Source organism: Notamacropus eugenii, chromosome 5 (assembly GCF_028372415.1).
Source record: "Notamacropus eugenii isolate mMacEug1 chromosome 5, mMacEug1.pri_v2, whole genome shotgun sequence".
NCBI lineage: Eukaryota > Metazoa > Chordata > Mammalia > Diprotodontia > Macropodidae > Notamacropus > Notamacropus eugenii.
Window position 1 is genome coordinate 417,543,288 of NC_092876.1, and position 15,572 is coordinate 417,558,859.

Genomic DNA, 15,572 nt, shown 5'->3' on the forward strand with positions numbered 1-15,572 from the left:
TGCAGAAATTGAGAAGACTGTTACATGGCATATCACAATGCCTATCATGAACTTCGAAAAATACCAATCTAGGTACCTTCTTTTGTTCTTATGTGAAAGAGTTGTGGTAAAAGGTCAAAAAAAGCCATCCTACCACCTCAGCTTTGTACACATAAGCAATACTTGGTGGAGAAAAAAGCCACAAGAAAAACAGAATACAAGACAACATATCAGAGATATCTTTACATGTGAAGTTGATCAGTATGTATCTACTAAAGCCAAAGCAGACACTAGGTAGCCTAGAATATGTTATTCTCTGATTTATCAACTTCAAGTCATAAGATTTTGATGATATATTAGCAAGCTGCTCTTCCCAAGAATGACTAAAATCAGGTTTCTGGTGATGACTTCTTTCTTGATTGCAGATGGAGTTAATTTTCTTAGTAGTTCAGCTTGCATTTGAGTCACAAGGTATGTTAGACATTTCTCTATTGAGTTCTCAGTAGGCATGTTGCATGTTATTACTTGGAATGCTTGGCCTCTGGAAGTCTGTGTTATGAACACTGTCTTCCTAAGACTGATCTTTGCGTTTAGATTTTTGCAATTCTGTTCTTAGACTACTATATTCCTTTCTCATCAGTCCCAGCTCCTGTTTCAAACCATGGATTTTCAGGTCACTGCTCAACTTTTCTACCCCTCCAGTTGGATGGTCACCTTATATTCCTCATTACTTGCTGAGTCTCAACCTCAATCGTAGCTAGACATATTCTTCTTTAGTCTATAGCTGTCCGTTTAACATCTTCCAAGACTCAGAATTGTCTTTATTAATTTTACCAAATTTGTTTTTCAAATTATTTCTGTTTAGGCAAACCACCTCATAAGCCTGAGAGGCCTTGTTTGTTTTTTCTCATTCTACTGAGCTTGTTCCTTTATCTAACTAGGTTTCAAGAAAATTTTCTTCCACAAATTTTATTCTTTACTTTAAGAGGGAATTCCCCTTCTCTGAATCCTTTAGTCTCTTTCTGATGCCCTTCATATGCAGTTACGACAGCAAAGAGTGAAGCCACAGGTTCAACTCCTGCATAGATTGGCATAGGAGTAATGTTGTCTCTTCTCTGAGCCTTTTTCATGATTCAAAATACAAATGTCATCTTCTACGAGTGCATCTATGATGGCAGCTTGTCAGCATTTTTGGTTCCCCAATGTGCTGAATGAATCAAGAACACACAGGGTTATTAGCAAGGTCATGGGAGGCTTTTTGATTTTTTTTTGTACCACTCATTTCTCTTCTCAATTTTTCCTCTACCTTTCTTACCTGTTTTTTAAAACCAATTCATAATTAATTTTTTCACAAAGACCAATTCATATTTTTCTTTGAGGCTTTGATGTGTGAGTTTTGACTTGGTTGTCTTTTTCTGAGAGTGTATTTTGATCTTTCTTCTCCCCAAAGTAACTTTTTATAGTCAGATACTTTTTCTGTTGTGTGCTCATTTTGCCAGCCTATTTCTTGACTTTTAACTCTTTGCTAAAGTAGGGCTCTGCTTTCAGGTTAGAGGGTGTACTGTCCCAAGCTTCAGAGCTTTTGTGCAGCTGTTTTCAGAAATACTTCTAGGTTTCTAGTTTCTTTAAGTTTCCAGTTCTTCTAAGGTGGAATGATCTATGGAGAGGTGTGTTTACAACTCTCCTGGCTTGTACTATGATCTATGAATGACCATAAGCACTCTTTTCCGCCCTGAAACTGTGAGGAGGGTTCCCAATCCACAATGGCTGCAAGCTCTTGTGTGCTAGTGCTCCTCTCAGCCATGTGACTGCCAGCTTGGACTGTGACCTGGATATGAGTATGGGCAAAGCAATGCAGTCCTGCCCCCAGTGACAGCAAAGAGACTTCTGCAATCTTCTTCTGATCAGTTGTTTGATCCCCTTACTGTCTGTGTCCCAAGAGTTCCTAATCCTTCTTGAAGGAGAGAATTAACTTTGTCATTCAATAAATCAAACCTTTCCCTATCCTTAAACTCATGCCAGCCACAATCTCTTCCTTCTAAGTCAAAAGGAGGCACCAAAAATAGGGAAGAAAACAACACCTTGGAAAACAGAATAGGCCAAATAGTGAAAAAAAATGGCACAAAAATTCAACAAGGAAAAGAATGTCTTAAAAAGCAGAATTGGTCAAATGGAAAAAGTACAAAAGTTCAGGAAAGAAAATAATTTCTTAAAAATTAGAACTGAGCAAATGGAAGCTAATGACTTTGAGACATTAAGAAATAGTAATACAAAACCAAAAGAATGGAAAAAATAGAAGAAAATATTAAGTATCCCATTGGAAAAACAACTGACCTGGAAAACAGATCCAGGCAAGATGATTTTAAAATGGCTAGACTTCCTGAAAGCTATAATCAAAAGAAGGGCCTAGACATCACCTTTCAAGAAACTATCAAGGAAAGCTGCCATGACATTCTAGAACCAGAAGATTAAAACAAATATTAAAAGAATCTACCAATCACCCCCTGAAAGAGATTCGAAAATGAAAGCTCTCAGCCACAGAGCTCCCAGATCAAGGAGAAAATACTATAAGCAACCAAAAAAAAAAAAAAAACAATCTAAGCAGCATGGAGCCACAGTCAGGACAGCACAAGATTTAGCAGCTTCTACATTAAAGGACAGAAGGGCTTGGAATGTGATATTCGAGCGGGCAAAGGAGCTAGGATTACAACCAAGAACACCTACCCAGAAAAACTGATGGTAAACCTTCAGGGGGAAAAAATGGACATCCAGTGAAATAGAGGCCTTTGAAACAGTCTTGATGAAAAGACTTGAGCTGAACAGAAAATGTGACTTTCAAAAATAAAACTCAAGAGAAGCATAAACAGGTAAACAGGAAAGGGAAACCATAAGGTACTTAATAAGGTTAAACTATTTATATTCCTACATGGGAAGATGATACTTGTAACTTCTAAGAACTTTTTCATTATTAGGGGAGGCAGGAGTATATATACACAGAGGGCACACGTATGAGTTGGATATGATGGGGATAATATCTAAAAAATAATAAAATTAAGGGGTGAGGAAGAGGAATGCCCTGGGAGAAATGGAAAGGGAGAGACAGAATGGGAGAAATTATCTCACATAAGAGGCAACAAAGAGCTTTTACAGTGGAGGGGGAGAGAAGAGAGGTGGCAGGGTATACCTGAACCTTACTCTCACCAGAACTGGGCTCAAAAAAGAGAATAACATACACACTCAAATGGGTATAGAAACCAATCTTTCCCTACAAAAAAGTAGAAAGGAAAGGGGACAAGAGAAGAGGGCTGGTGTTAGAAGGGAAGGCTCATTGAAGTAGGTAAAAGAAACAAAAAATTTTTGAGAATGGACAAGATGAAAGAAAGAATAGGATAAATGGGGAAAATAGGATGGAGAGAAATATACAGTAATCATAACTGAAAAAATTTTTACAGAAAGTTACTCTGATAAAGACCTCATTTCTTAAATATATAGAGAACTGAGTCATATTTATAAAAAATAAGAGCCATTCCTCAAATGACAAGTAGTCAAAGGATATGAACAGGCAGTTTTCAGATAAGATAATCAAAGCTATCTATAATTATATTAAAAAATGTTCTAAATCACTATTGATTAAAAAACACAAATTAAAGTAACTCTAAGCTGTAACCTAACAATCGTCAAATTAGCTAATATGAGAGAAAAGGAAAATGACAAATGTTGGAGTGGAAAAATTAAGACTAACACACTATTGGTGAAGTTAGTTGTATATACCGTCTCACAATTTGTTTAGCCATTTCCCAATCAGATGATTTCCAATTTTTTTAGCATAAAAAAAAATGACCACATTCAATGATGGTCAGAAACTGCTTTCCACTTCCTCTTCACAATCCCTGCACTCTAGCTGTGACATCATTTGAAGGTTCAGTACATTCAACACTTGCTAAATCAGTCTCAGGCAGGAAATATATAACCCTGGTTCAGATAATGGTTGGTTTGATTATCAGGCATCTTTCTTGTCTCTAGTTGCCTAAATTCCCCTCCTTGACTCCAGTATCTATTGTCTGACTTCAAATTTTAAACTTACCTCCCCGGTGTAGGCCCTGGCCTGGGAAGACTTGCTCCTCCCTCTCTCACCTCACCTCTTCCTCTTGAAACTCATCCCTTGGCCACTTGTAGAACCTGCTTGTTTTCGCCTACTGAACTTTTTGAATGGGCAATCTAGGCTACCTGGCTAATGATACATCTGCCAGCTCACCTTCAGGCCACCTAAAATAGATAATAACTCAGGTCCTTTCCAGCTCACTATATAATTCTATGATCTGCTTAAAACTGTCCTTTCTTCCAACATATATTGTCCTTCTTTCAGGCTTGTTCCATTCTGCTCAACCACATCAAACTGTTGCTCAAGTCATGGGCACAATACGAGCTTCAAATTATGAAGACTGCAGAGTGGCTTGGGGAAAAAGGAGGGTAGGCTAACAGCCCAGGTCCTCCAATTCCACCCTAGTCTCAAAGAGGCAACTTCCCTGACTAGTCTGGGTTCAGCTAGGATAAGATTAGCACTGAAGATCACTTGAGGAATAGAAAAAATACTCCTGTGGTAAAGGGTCACTAAAAATGGGAGATAATAGAATCATAAGGCAAAATTAGGAGACAGAGAGTCCTTTAAGTCAATCAGGTCATTTTTGTGATACAGAAACTGATTCAGGAAGGGAAAGTGACTTGCCTAAGGTCACACAGTTAGCTGCTAAAAGAACAACAATTCCCTCTTACACGTTTACTATTGCAAATTCTCCTTACCTACACATATTAAAAATATATGCTATGTATTTCAAACTTTTCAGAATGCAATTTTAAAAATACCATCAAACTCCCCAATACTTATTTCTAGAAAGCCATTCTAGGAGACAAAATATTTCTACAAAAGAATTCTTCCCAAAGTAAAAGGCACTTACAGGTGTTGGAATCCATTCATCAAGTCTTTTGTCCAAAATGACATCATAGCAGAAGGCTCCAGCAATCACTACAAATCCAAGCAAAATGAAACTAAATGTTAACTTTGGTAAGAAAACAATTTCAGTCTGAAAAAACTTTTACTTCATTCTACAAAAATATACAATTTCTCCCAAATCTAAAAATCAAGAGAACTGCCACAATCATCATAGTTGATGCCTGATTTCAAAAGCCCTCTTTACTTTAAAGGAAGCACTAGGTACCAAGTCATTTCTCACAAGATTTAATTTCCCCTTCATCCCCTGCAAGTCATCAAAACATTTGTATATATCCCTAAAGTACTACTTCAAAGCTTCATCATAATGTGGAGGGATCTTGAGTTCTTGAAAGCATGCAAGCTCTGTAACATCCTATCACTATAGAAAGGTAATAAAAATAAAAGGTAACAAAAGTATAGATTTTGTGATGGACTGTCAATCTGTCTTCTAAAGACCCACCTAGCTACACTGAAGTCACTCATCCCCAGACTAGCCACAGGTTGATAACTTTTCAGCCAGACTCTCAGAGTATTTACTCTCTATATAAACAGGGAGAGTAGAAAACTGTGTAGATAACAGAGACGAAATAGCAGACTGAAGTAATATTGTACACCTATTCAGAAAGTTACAGTGCTATGCAAATATGTTCTAGGTAAGTTGATTCTCAAAGGGCAAGGACTTACAAATGCATCACTTCATGAGACTTTTTTCATATAAATAATGTGCTAAAGTGATAAGCATAGCATAATACATCTAACCTTGAAGTCAGAAGAACTGGAGTTTAAATCCTATCTCTGACTCATACTTGTGTGACCACAGTTAAAGTCCTTCATCCTCATTGTGCTAAGCAATTCTTGAAGAGAATAAATGGAAATTAAGTAGCTGAATTAGTGAAGGGGTTCTCTAATACAGTTATTCCCTACACATATAAAACAGCATGTGCAAACAAAAAAGAGGGGGGAAATAGGCTAACTCCATAAAGAAAGTAGTCAAAAAAAAATCTCATATAAAACAAATTATTACAAATAGTTTTTGTGTACTTACTGTAGTAAACTGGTTTAGGACAGTGACCATTAGTTCTTCCAAATCTAATTTTAGTTTACACAAATTCTAGAGAATGAATACCTTCACTACCAAGTCACTTAGCCAAAGCTGCAGATAAAGGAAATGCATTCTCCCACTGAAACTCCACAGAAAAACTGATATCTGGTTTTCTGACACTCTTAAATTTCACACACAGTTATTTCTAGAGAAGTACAACAAACATACCCAGTACTTCCCTACATGCCTTCTTTGTATGACCTCATTTCCTCCATTCCTATGCCCAGCTAAAATATCATAAATCTATTGTTCTTGGCCAATGCAGAACCCTTTTGCTTGACTATACATGTTTGTAAAAGGAGTTTTGTTTTTCTTGCTTTCTTAATAAGGGGAGAGATGGGAATGAGAGAAATGAGGAATTTAAAATAAAATAGAACCTTAAAAAGTCTGCAGTTTTCAGTTTCAATCCATTTTAAATCCTATAAATTTAGTCTCTTGAAATGTTATCTTCCACCTACTCTTTTATGTTTAATTGTTGACCTTTGAAGACTGCTTTATCTCATACCCTATGCTGAGGATTTATTCATAGATATATTAATAGAAGAAATGTATATAGCTTGTTAAAGTTTGAAAAAACACTTTACCTCCTTTGTTTCAGCTGATCCTTACAACCACACTGTGAAGCAAGAACTATTCATATTATCCCAAGAAAAGGAAACTGAGGCTCACAGAAGTTAATTGATCTACCCACAGTAACACAGCCATTGTCAAAGATGGGATGTCCACCTAAGGCCCTCTGATTCCCCATCGAGCACTCTTTCCACTATTATACCATGCTGTCATTCATGGTGACTGAACACCCCACATCCCCAGAAACAGGCATCCAAATACTACACAATTTTTCTGAACTATAATTTAGTTATTAGAATGTTTATATTACCTGGAATTTCTGGAACTCTGACTAAAGTAACTGTGTATTCATCTTTGAATGCCCTTTCTATCACACATCCCATCATCATGGCACAAGAACGCCAATAGGCCTAAAATAAAGTAAATATAAACATATTATAATAAAATAATTCAATGTCAAGTCAAGCCAACACATTTTTACATTAAGCACCTATTGCTTTCCAGGCACTATGCTAAGCAGGAGGGGTATGAAAGGCAAAAAATCATCGGCTCTTAAAGAGTTCATAGTACAACAGGGGACACAACATGCAAACTATGTACATATAAGACATAGGCCACATTGGAGAAAATGAAGAAGGGAATGAAATTAGCATCAAGGGAGATTAGGAAAGGCCCTGAAGGAACCCAAAGAAGCTAAGAGGTAGAGATGAAAAGACAGAGAAATCCAGGCCAGTGGGCGACCAATGAAAACTTAGAGCTGAAAAATGGAGTATCTTGTTCAAGGAATAGCAAGGCCAGCACCACTGGATCACACCACATAGAAGAAAGTAAAGAATAAAAAGGCTGGGAAGGTTGGAAAGGGCTAGGTTATGAAAGGATGTAAACACTGAAGAACTATACAATGTCAGAGAATTTGTACAACGTTAAAAGCCAAGTCAGCTTCCATTTAGGAAAGATCTCTCAAATACTTTTCAGTTTCTACCATGTAACAATAGCGAGGGAGGGAAGGGAGGAGAATGGAGAGATGAGAAGGAAAGAATCGAACTGAAAGAAAATAAAATTGAATTGAAAACAAAAACAAAGATGGCTTTCCAGCCTTTCCTTTGTGTACAGGAATAAATTCATCTCTTGATTTGTGTTCCCTCATTTTCAGTAGTTCTAGATGGTAACTGGTGGGAAGCAAGTTGTTATCTGTTATTTTTACTTCTAGATCCACGGCTTGAAATCCTTGAGTGCAGTAACTGGCTGAGGAAAATAAGAGTACAGGACTACAACCTTCCTTGATTTCCCCAAGTTTGATTAACAAAGGGAATATGGAGTGTCTTATCTATGATGTCAAATGTAATGGGGCAGTATGAGCCCAGATGGGAACTTCTCCATGAAGTCATTGTTAGAAGAAGGGGAGATTTTCCTGGGTAGTTTTAATGGTGAAAGTAAAAGAAAGGGACATTAATACTTTACATGTCAAGTGAGATTACTCCCTCAAATGAGGACTCAAGGGCCATATAAAAATACTTATGGCTTTTCTTTCTTTGAGTGAAGTGCTAACAGATTTAATAGATGAAGGAGAAATAACTTATAACATGTACAGATCCTAATAAGGTCTTATTTATTACTATAGCTATGGTTAAATGAAAAGGTACGCTGAAGTCAGTCCAGTACTAGATTTCAAGAGCTGGCTTAAATTTTCAGGGTAAGCATTTATACCTGCTACAAATCAGAGCTTGATTTATTCTTTTGTTGATTGTCTAGGCTTAAGAAAATGACAGAGAAGATAATAATAACACAGATTAAACTTACAAGTGTGTCATGAGTACATTTTCTTTTCAGAGAGCCAGTTGTTAAACATTTTAGAAGCACATCACTGCACAAATAGATATGCATGTATAGATTCTGTAAGTTACAAAACTCTAAAAACTAAAGTTATATATTTATACAATAACAAAGGCATATGAAACTAGAAAGAACCGAACTTATAGCAGTTAAAAGTTTTGTTGGGTCTATTTCAAAAAAAAATGGTATCAACCATTCTCTTATCAGTCACTCATTTTAACACTAGGATAACGTTACCGAGCTAATGAGCAGTTGTAAGAAGCTCATGAGTGAAAAATTAATATGGTTTTCCCCAGAAGACTGTAAACTCTTTGAGGACAAGAACTATTTTCATTTTTGCATCTGAAATACCAAATACAATGCCTGGAGCATAGTGGGTCTTACTGAATTAAAATGAATTCTATAAATGTATAGCCTGGCTCATTTTACAAGCAAATAAATATTATCACAATAAATAAAAGTTGAACATAAGAGTAAAATTTCCTTCCTAAGGAAAATTCTAATTTACTTCCAAATAATCCTTAGCACAATGAAATTGATTCCCTTGATTGAGAGCATATACATATAGACAGCATACACATAGAGATTCCATAATTCTTCATCTTTATGCCCAAAATGCCTTGCACTAATGGTCTAATTAAACACTAAATGACACTAATTAAATGTTTGTTGAATTGCTATTGCTGGTCAATTACATCAGTAAAGTAGGCTTAATGAAAAAGAAAACACTCAGTTCAGAAATAGCACTAACCTTGTTCACTTCCTCAGGATCTTCATCTTTAAAAGTAAGAAACTTAATTTCACATGACTTGGTCAGAGGTTTATTCATGTCCCAGGGTTGCCCATCCACAAGAGCCAAAATGGATTTCTTGCAATACCATTCACTTAAATCTAAAGAGTCAAATTAAAAACACAACAGATCTAAGTCCAACCAAAATTACAAAAAAGATTTACATTTTAAAATGTTACATCATTAGACATACTAGTGATCTTTTAAAAAGTCAATACATTCCAAAATAAAATAGTCCACTGCTAAAATCAATACACTTGAAGTATTATCTGTCATACGCAAAATTAAATGGGCCATTTACAATATCATACCTACCTTGGGTAGAGAAAATGACCTACAAAAAGCAAAATAAGAATGGCACTAGGCCATGGAAAAAAATATATTCCCCTCCCAAATAATTAAAATATTAATAATCTGACTGGTTACATTCAGCAAGAAATCAATTTTTATCATATAACGCCAGGAAAAACACAAATCTTTATAGGCACACAATTCAGAATTATATGTCTTACAAGAAGGAACTTTGCTACCAAAAAAACATAGCAATAGAGCTTGAATGGGAAACAGTCAAAAACAAAAGCTATTCTGATACTAGTTGGTAACACTGTTATAATGTGTGAAGGACAATACCATAGTATAACTGTTACTGCTTCAAATATCAAGGCAATAGAAGAGTATGAGAATATGCCCCAGCATAAACTGATGGTTGTTGTCCTTCGTCTTTGCAGAGGACCAAAATGATATCACCTTTGTAAAGTGAAATTTCAGTGTGTCCGACTGTGGCTGATCAGACCAATACGAGCTCAGAATGCTCTACCACAAGTTGGGCACAGATAGTCCGTATGAATATTTGGGGTGAATATCCCAAATTTGCACATCCTGCATTTACTTTGTGTTGTCTCAATTCTGCTTTGCTCAAAGAGGACAGCACCTTTTCTTATGTGGGCACACCATGCTGAGCGGTCCTGTGCCAGTGTCTCCCATGTTGCACAGTCAAATCCAAAGTTCTTGAGAGAGACCTTGAGACAGTCCTTGTATCATTTCTCCTAGCCACCAAGTGATCGCCTGCCCCATGCGAGTTCTCCATAAAATAGTCTTTTTGGCAAACCTACATTTGGCATTCAAACACTGTGGCCAGCCCATCGGAGTTGCGTACTCTGAAGCATAGTTTGAATACTTGGCAGTTCAGCTCAAGCAAGGACTTCAGTGTCTGGTACCTTATCCTGCCAGGTGATCCTCAGACTCTTCCTAACACAGTTCAAATGGAAACAATTCAGTTTCCTGGAATGGCACTGGTAGACTGTCCATGTTTCACAGGCATATAACAATGAGGTCAGCACAACAGCTCTGTAAACCTTCAATCTGTTAGAGAGTCTAATACCTCTTCTCTCCCAAACTTTTCTTTGGAGCCTCACAAATGCTGAGCTAGCTCTGGCAATGCGTGCATCAATCTCACTGTCAATGTGCACATCCCTGGAAAGTAAACTACCAAGGTACGTGAACTTATCCACAGCATTCAGAACTTCTCCATTTGTTATAACTGATGATTCCACATATGGATGGTGTGGTAGTGACTGATGGAGCACATGTGTTTTTTTGGTGTTAATTATTAGGCCAAAAGTAGCACAGGCAGCAGAGAACTGATCCATATTTTGTTGCATTTCAGCTTCAGAGGCTGCACTGAGTGCACAATCATCTACAAGCAGAAAATCATGGACCAACACTCCCTCCACTTTGGTCTTGGCTTGGGGCCTTTTCAAATTGAAGAACTTATCACCAGTATGGTAGTTGACCTTGATGCCGTGTTCATCCTCATTGAAAGCATTTGTCAACATGGCTGAAAACATCATGCTAAAAAGCATAGGAGCAAGCACACAGCCCTGTTTCACTCCACTGGTGACTGGGAAGGCACGAGAGCTCTGTCCATTATCCAGAACCCAGGCAAACATGCCATCATGAAACTGCCATATAATATTGATGAACTTCTCCGGACAACCAAATTTTGACATAATTTTCCGTAAGTCCTCATGACTAACAGTGTCAAAGGCCTTGGTCAGATCCACAAACATGGTGTACAGACCTCTGTTCTGCTCCCGGCATTTCTCCTGGAGTTGTCGGGCAACAAACACCATATCAACTGTTCCTCGGCCCTTTCTGAAGCCACGCTGGCTCTCAGGTACGTGACCATCTTTCAGGTGAAGGATCAGCCTATTAAGGAGGACTCTAGCAAGAATTTTGCCAGCAATGACTAAGACAGAGATCCCCCTGTGATTGTCGTAGGACAATCTATTCCCTTTACCCTTTACCCTTTGCCCTTACAGAGATAGACAATGGAGGCATCCTTGAACTCCTGGGGGATAATCTCCTCTTGTCATATAACCTGGAAAATTTCAGTCAACTTTTCTATGAGCAATAGCTCCCCTACCTTGTAAAACTCAGCTGGAATAGAATCAGCACCAGGTGCTTTGCACATGAAAGGAGTCTAATGGCCCTCAAAACCCCTTCTTCAGTTGGAAGTTCAGCTAAGGAGGGACTGACTTCAACCTGAGGTAAACAGTCAATGGCCTCAGCATTGATTGATGATGGTCTGTTGAGAACACTAAGGAAGTGTTCAGTCCACCTGTCTAGGATCACGTCCTTATCACTAATCAATGTGGCTCCATCAGCACTAAGTAGTTGTGATGCACCATAGGTTTTTGGTCCATAAATAGCTTTCAGGGAATCAGAAAAGTGCTTTGGATTGTTACTACTAGCATAAAACTGAATTCCATCTGCCTTCTTACTGAGCCAGGAATCCTGCATCTCTCTAAGCTTTGCTTGTACTTTGCTTTTGAGGCAATTAAATGCTGCCTTCTTAGAGGTGGATGAACTAACCTGCTGGTAAATCCTGTGGAGTTCTCGTTTTTCATTTAGCAGCTTCTGAATTTTCTCATCATTTTCATCAAACCAGTCCTGGTGTTTGAGAGTGTTCTGACCCAGATGAGCAAATGCAGTGCTGTACAACAAATCTCTGAAAGCTGCCCACTCCTGTTCTGCTCCACTGTTGGCAACTGTGTGTTGGCTCAACTTTGCTCCAAGTCAGCAGCAAACTGTTCACGCTCAGAGAAGAGCTCTAATAAACTGATGACTATATTATTAAATACTAATCTTATCAGTGGTATTCTAAGTTTTCTGAAAAGGGAAAAAACACAACTAGACATGATGTTGGGTAATTAGCATACACATTTATGCTTAAATTAAGCTGTTTTTGTGTTTTCAGGATTAAAATATTTTATCATCACTACCTACGATACAGCACGCATACTGATCCACAGCTGGTAAATTTCCTATTTGCTCTTGCCATCAAGACCATGGACTGATGTGCCATAAGAAATGATGAAAGGGACAGTTTTGTGAAACCCAGGAAAACTTGGATGAACTGATGCAGAACGAAGCGTACAGAATAAGGAAAACAATTTATACCATGTTACCAATGTAAAAACAAACTTTGAAAACCTTAAGAACTCTGAACAACACAAGGACAAATACTGATTATAGAAGGATAAAGCATGCAACCCACAGATTATGACATACTTTTTTGGGCATAGCAAATTTGAGAATGCTTTTCTTTACTGTACATATATGACAAGAATTTTGTTTTTCTCTCATTTTTTAAAGGGGATGAGAGGGTAAGAAAACTGTTCAATGAAAATTTTTCTTTCACTAAAAAAAGTAAAATTTAATTAAAATAATGTACATGGGCTACTAGGGCAAGATGTCACATACATGTTTATTGTAACAGATATTCGTGCTTAACTCAATTTCAGAGAGCAAAATGAAAAGCTCAATTAAGTTTTTCCTTAAAGAACATGCATAGGGACTGGTTTTGTTTTTAAAACATGAGTATGACCAAAAAAAGTGTGGAGTTTTTACTCTTCCCGGGTCAGAAGCAGTAAAGACAAGCTCCCACTTTGTGCTACCCCGCATGGGCTACTTGACTTCAGAAGGCTACAGATGGGGTTTTGGGGCCCAACAGAAAATATCCTGTTATAATTAAAAGATAATTAACTAAAACAATATCCAACCATTAATAAGGTGACAAGAACTGTTTCAGCAGAGTTGAGAAGGCAACCTAATTGGACATTCTATAAATTTGGGAGGAAGATGCACGGCACAATTTCTATAAAACGGAGCAACTGCAATTACTGATTGAAACTGATTTACTTACGCATAGCACAATTATAAGGAGTTGAAAGATTTTTATTCATCACAAATACAGCACCAGGGTCAGATTTTCCAACATGCTTAACTTCAATCTTCTCAGTTCGAGGATTGAGGGACAGCTGCCTCTTTTTCTCTCTCTCAAAGAGCTCATTTCGCATCTTAGCCACCTCAGTAGCAGACAGTTGAAAAGAAGGAGCTGTGGCTATAAATCCTGACAAACAATTAAAATGCAGAGTTAAGAGACTTCATCTTCATCCCTTCCCCCTAAAGCTGCAAGATGGCATGGGGATCCAACAGCATTTTAAAATCCATTCCAAAAAGGTGGGCATTGCTACAATGTATTTTATTGTGTTTGTGTGTATGTATGTGTGCATATGAGTGTATACATATTGTATACATGTACATACACATACATACGTACATACATGTGTACATAGATGTATATATACGCACACAAGCACACATAACTTGTATTTTGTTTGTTATATTGTTGTATGATATAGAAAACATAATTTGTAATATTATATATAATTTATAATAGTATGTAAAACATAATTTATATTATATATAATTCATAATAATAGTATGTAAAATATAATTTATAATATTATATATAATTTATAATAGTATGTAAAACACAATTTATATTATATATAATTTATAATAATAGTAAAATATAATTTATAATAGTATGTAAAACACAATTTATATTATATATAATTTATAATAATAGTAAAATATAATTTATATTATATATAATTTATAATAGTATGTAAAACATAATTTATATTATATATAATTTATAATAGTAAAATATAATTTATAATATTATATATAATTTATAATAGTATGTAAAACACAATTTATATTATATATAACTTATAATAATAGTAAAATATAATTTATAATATTATATATAATTTATAATAGTATGTAAAACACAATTTATATTATATATAATTTATAATAATAGTAAAATATAATTTATAATATTATAATTTATAATAGTATGTAAAACACAATTTATATTATATATAATTTATAATAATAGTAAAATATAATTTATAATATTATAATTTACAATAGTATGTAAAACACAATTTATATTATATATAATTTATAATAATAGTAAAATATAATTTATAATAGTATGTAAAACACAATTTATATTATATATAATTTATAATAATAGTAAAATATAATTTATAATATATAACAATATAATTTATTCTGTAAAACAGCTCAAATGAGAGAGCGCATATTGATGGAGATTTTACAAAGCACTTTTTCATAAACCTGTGAGACAGGGGCAGGGGGGATTATTAATCCTATTTTGGGGAAGAGGAAACAAGACCCACATTTCAGGGGACTCGTCCAAGGTCACACGCCATTCACGAATCCAATTTAAGGCAATTCCACAGACCTTTCTCCCAGCTCTAAACCTGACTGCTCTTTACAAGCAGTGGGACTCCTCGCCAGGACGGCGGACAAGGGGCCTCCTGGCTCCGGTGACAGCCCCTCCCCCTCTCGCCCCTCCCCCCATGGAGCCCTGGAGAGGAGCCGCTAAAGGCCCTTCCACAACCTCCAGCTTCCGGGGCCACCCCCGGGCCAGAAGCTGACTTCTTCTACCTCGTTCAATATATCCCCTCCAAAAGCAGTTCAAGACACTCACTCTTACCACTCCATGGCAAACCCAAGCGCCCCACTGCGCGGCACGCCATTACTATCAAGAAAAAGAAGTGGGCCTTGTGTACTTCCGCTCCTCCTTCCCCCCGGAAACATCCGCCGCTCACTTAGGTTCCGGCTCGCTTTCGGCTCGCCCTGCTTGACGCTTCCTGGCCAGCAGAGGGCGAGCGCTCCCCTTTCGCGTACTCAGACCACGCCCACTTCTGTTGTAAATTTCACACACTGGGTGCTCAATCCCTCCAGCCACGTGGGAGAGCAGGAGTTCCCAAAAAGTTTCCTATGCGCTGGAGCCAGTTGAAAAATTGTTCTGTTTGCAGAGGGAGCATGTATACTTTAGAAATGATACAAATCGGGATTGATTTATTGTTTTGTCTGGACTTAAAGTGATGGAGAAAATGCTGAGGCGAATTTTACTTGAA

General features: G+C 36.8%; 1 protein-coding gene and 1 pseudogene across 5 annotated transcripts in view; both read right to left on the reverse strand.

Annotated features, from left to right (window-relative positions):
• MRPL39 (mitochondrial ribosomal protein L39) overlaps window positions 1-15,358 on the reverse strand; it is a 33,901-nt gene extending 18,543 nt beyond the window's left edge. Inside the window, exons 1-5 of one of the 5 annotated variants that reach the window (XM_072614889.1) lie at window positions 15,140-15,358; window positions 13,472-13,678; window positions 9,226-9,365; window positions 6,952-7,051; window positions 4,935-5,002 (exon numbers count right to left, since the gene is read on the reverse strand). In XM_072614889.1, coding sequence (XP_072470990.1) covers window positions 4,935-5,002; window positions 6,952-7,051; window positions 9,226-9,365; window positions 13,472-13,678; window positions 15,140-15,188 — 564 coding nt within the window. In that variant the 5' untranslated portion in view covers window positions 15,189-15,358. Of the gene's footprint in view, window positions 1-4,934; window positions 5,003-6,951; window positions 7,052-9,225; window positions 9,366-13,471; window positions 13,679-14,825; window positions 15,002-15,096 lie in introns of those variants that run through there. The other 4 variants (XM_072614892.1, XM_072614891.1, XM_072614894.1 and 1 more) reach the window with 4 other exon arrangements.
• Window positions 368-1,783, reverse strand: LOC140503967 (5-azacytidine-induced protein 2 pseudogene; annotated as a pseudogene).
• Window positions 15,359-15,572: the final 214 nt, after the last annotated feature.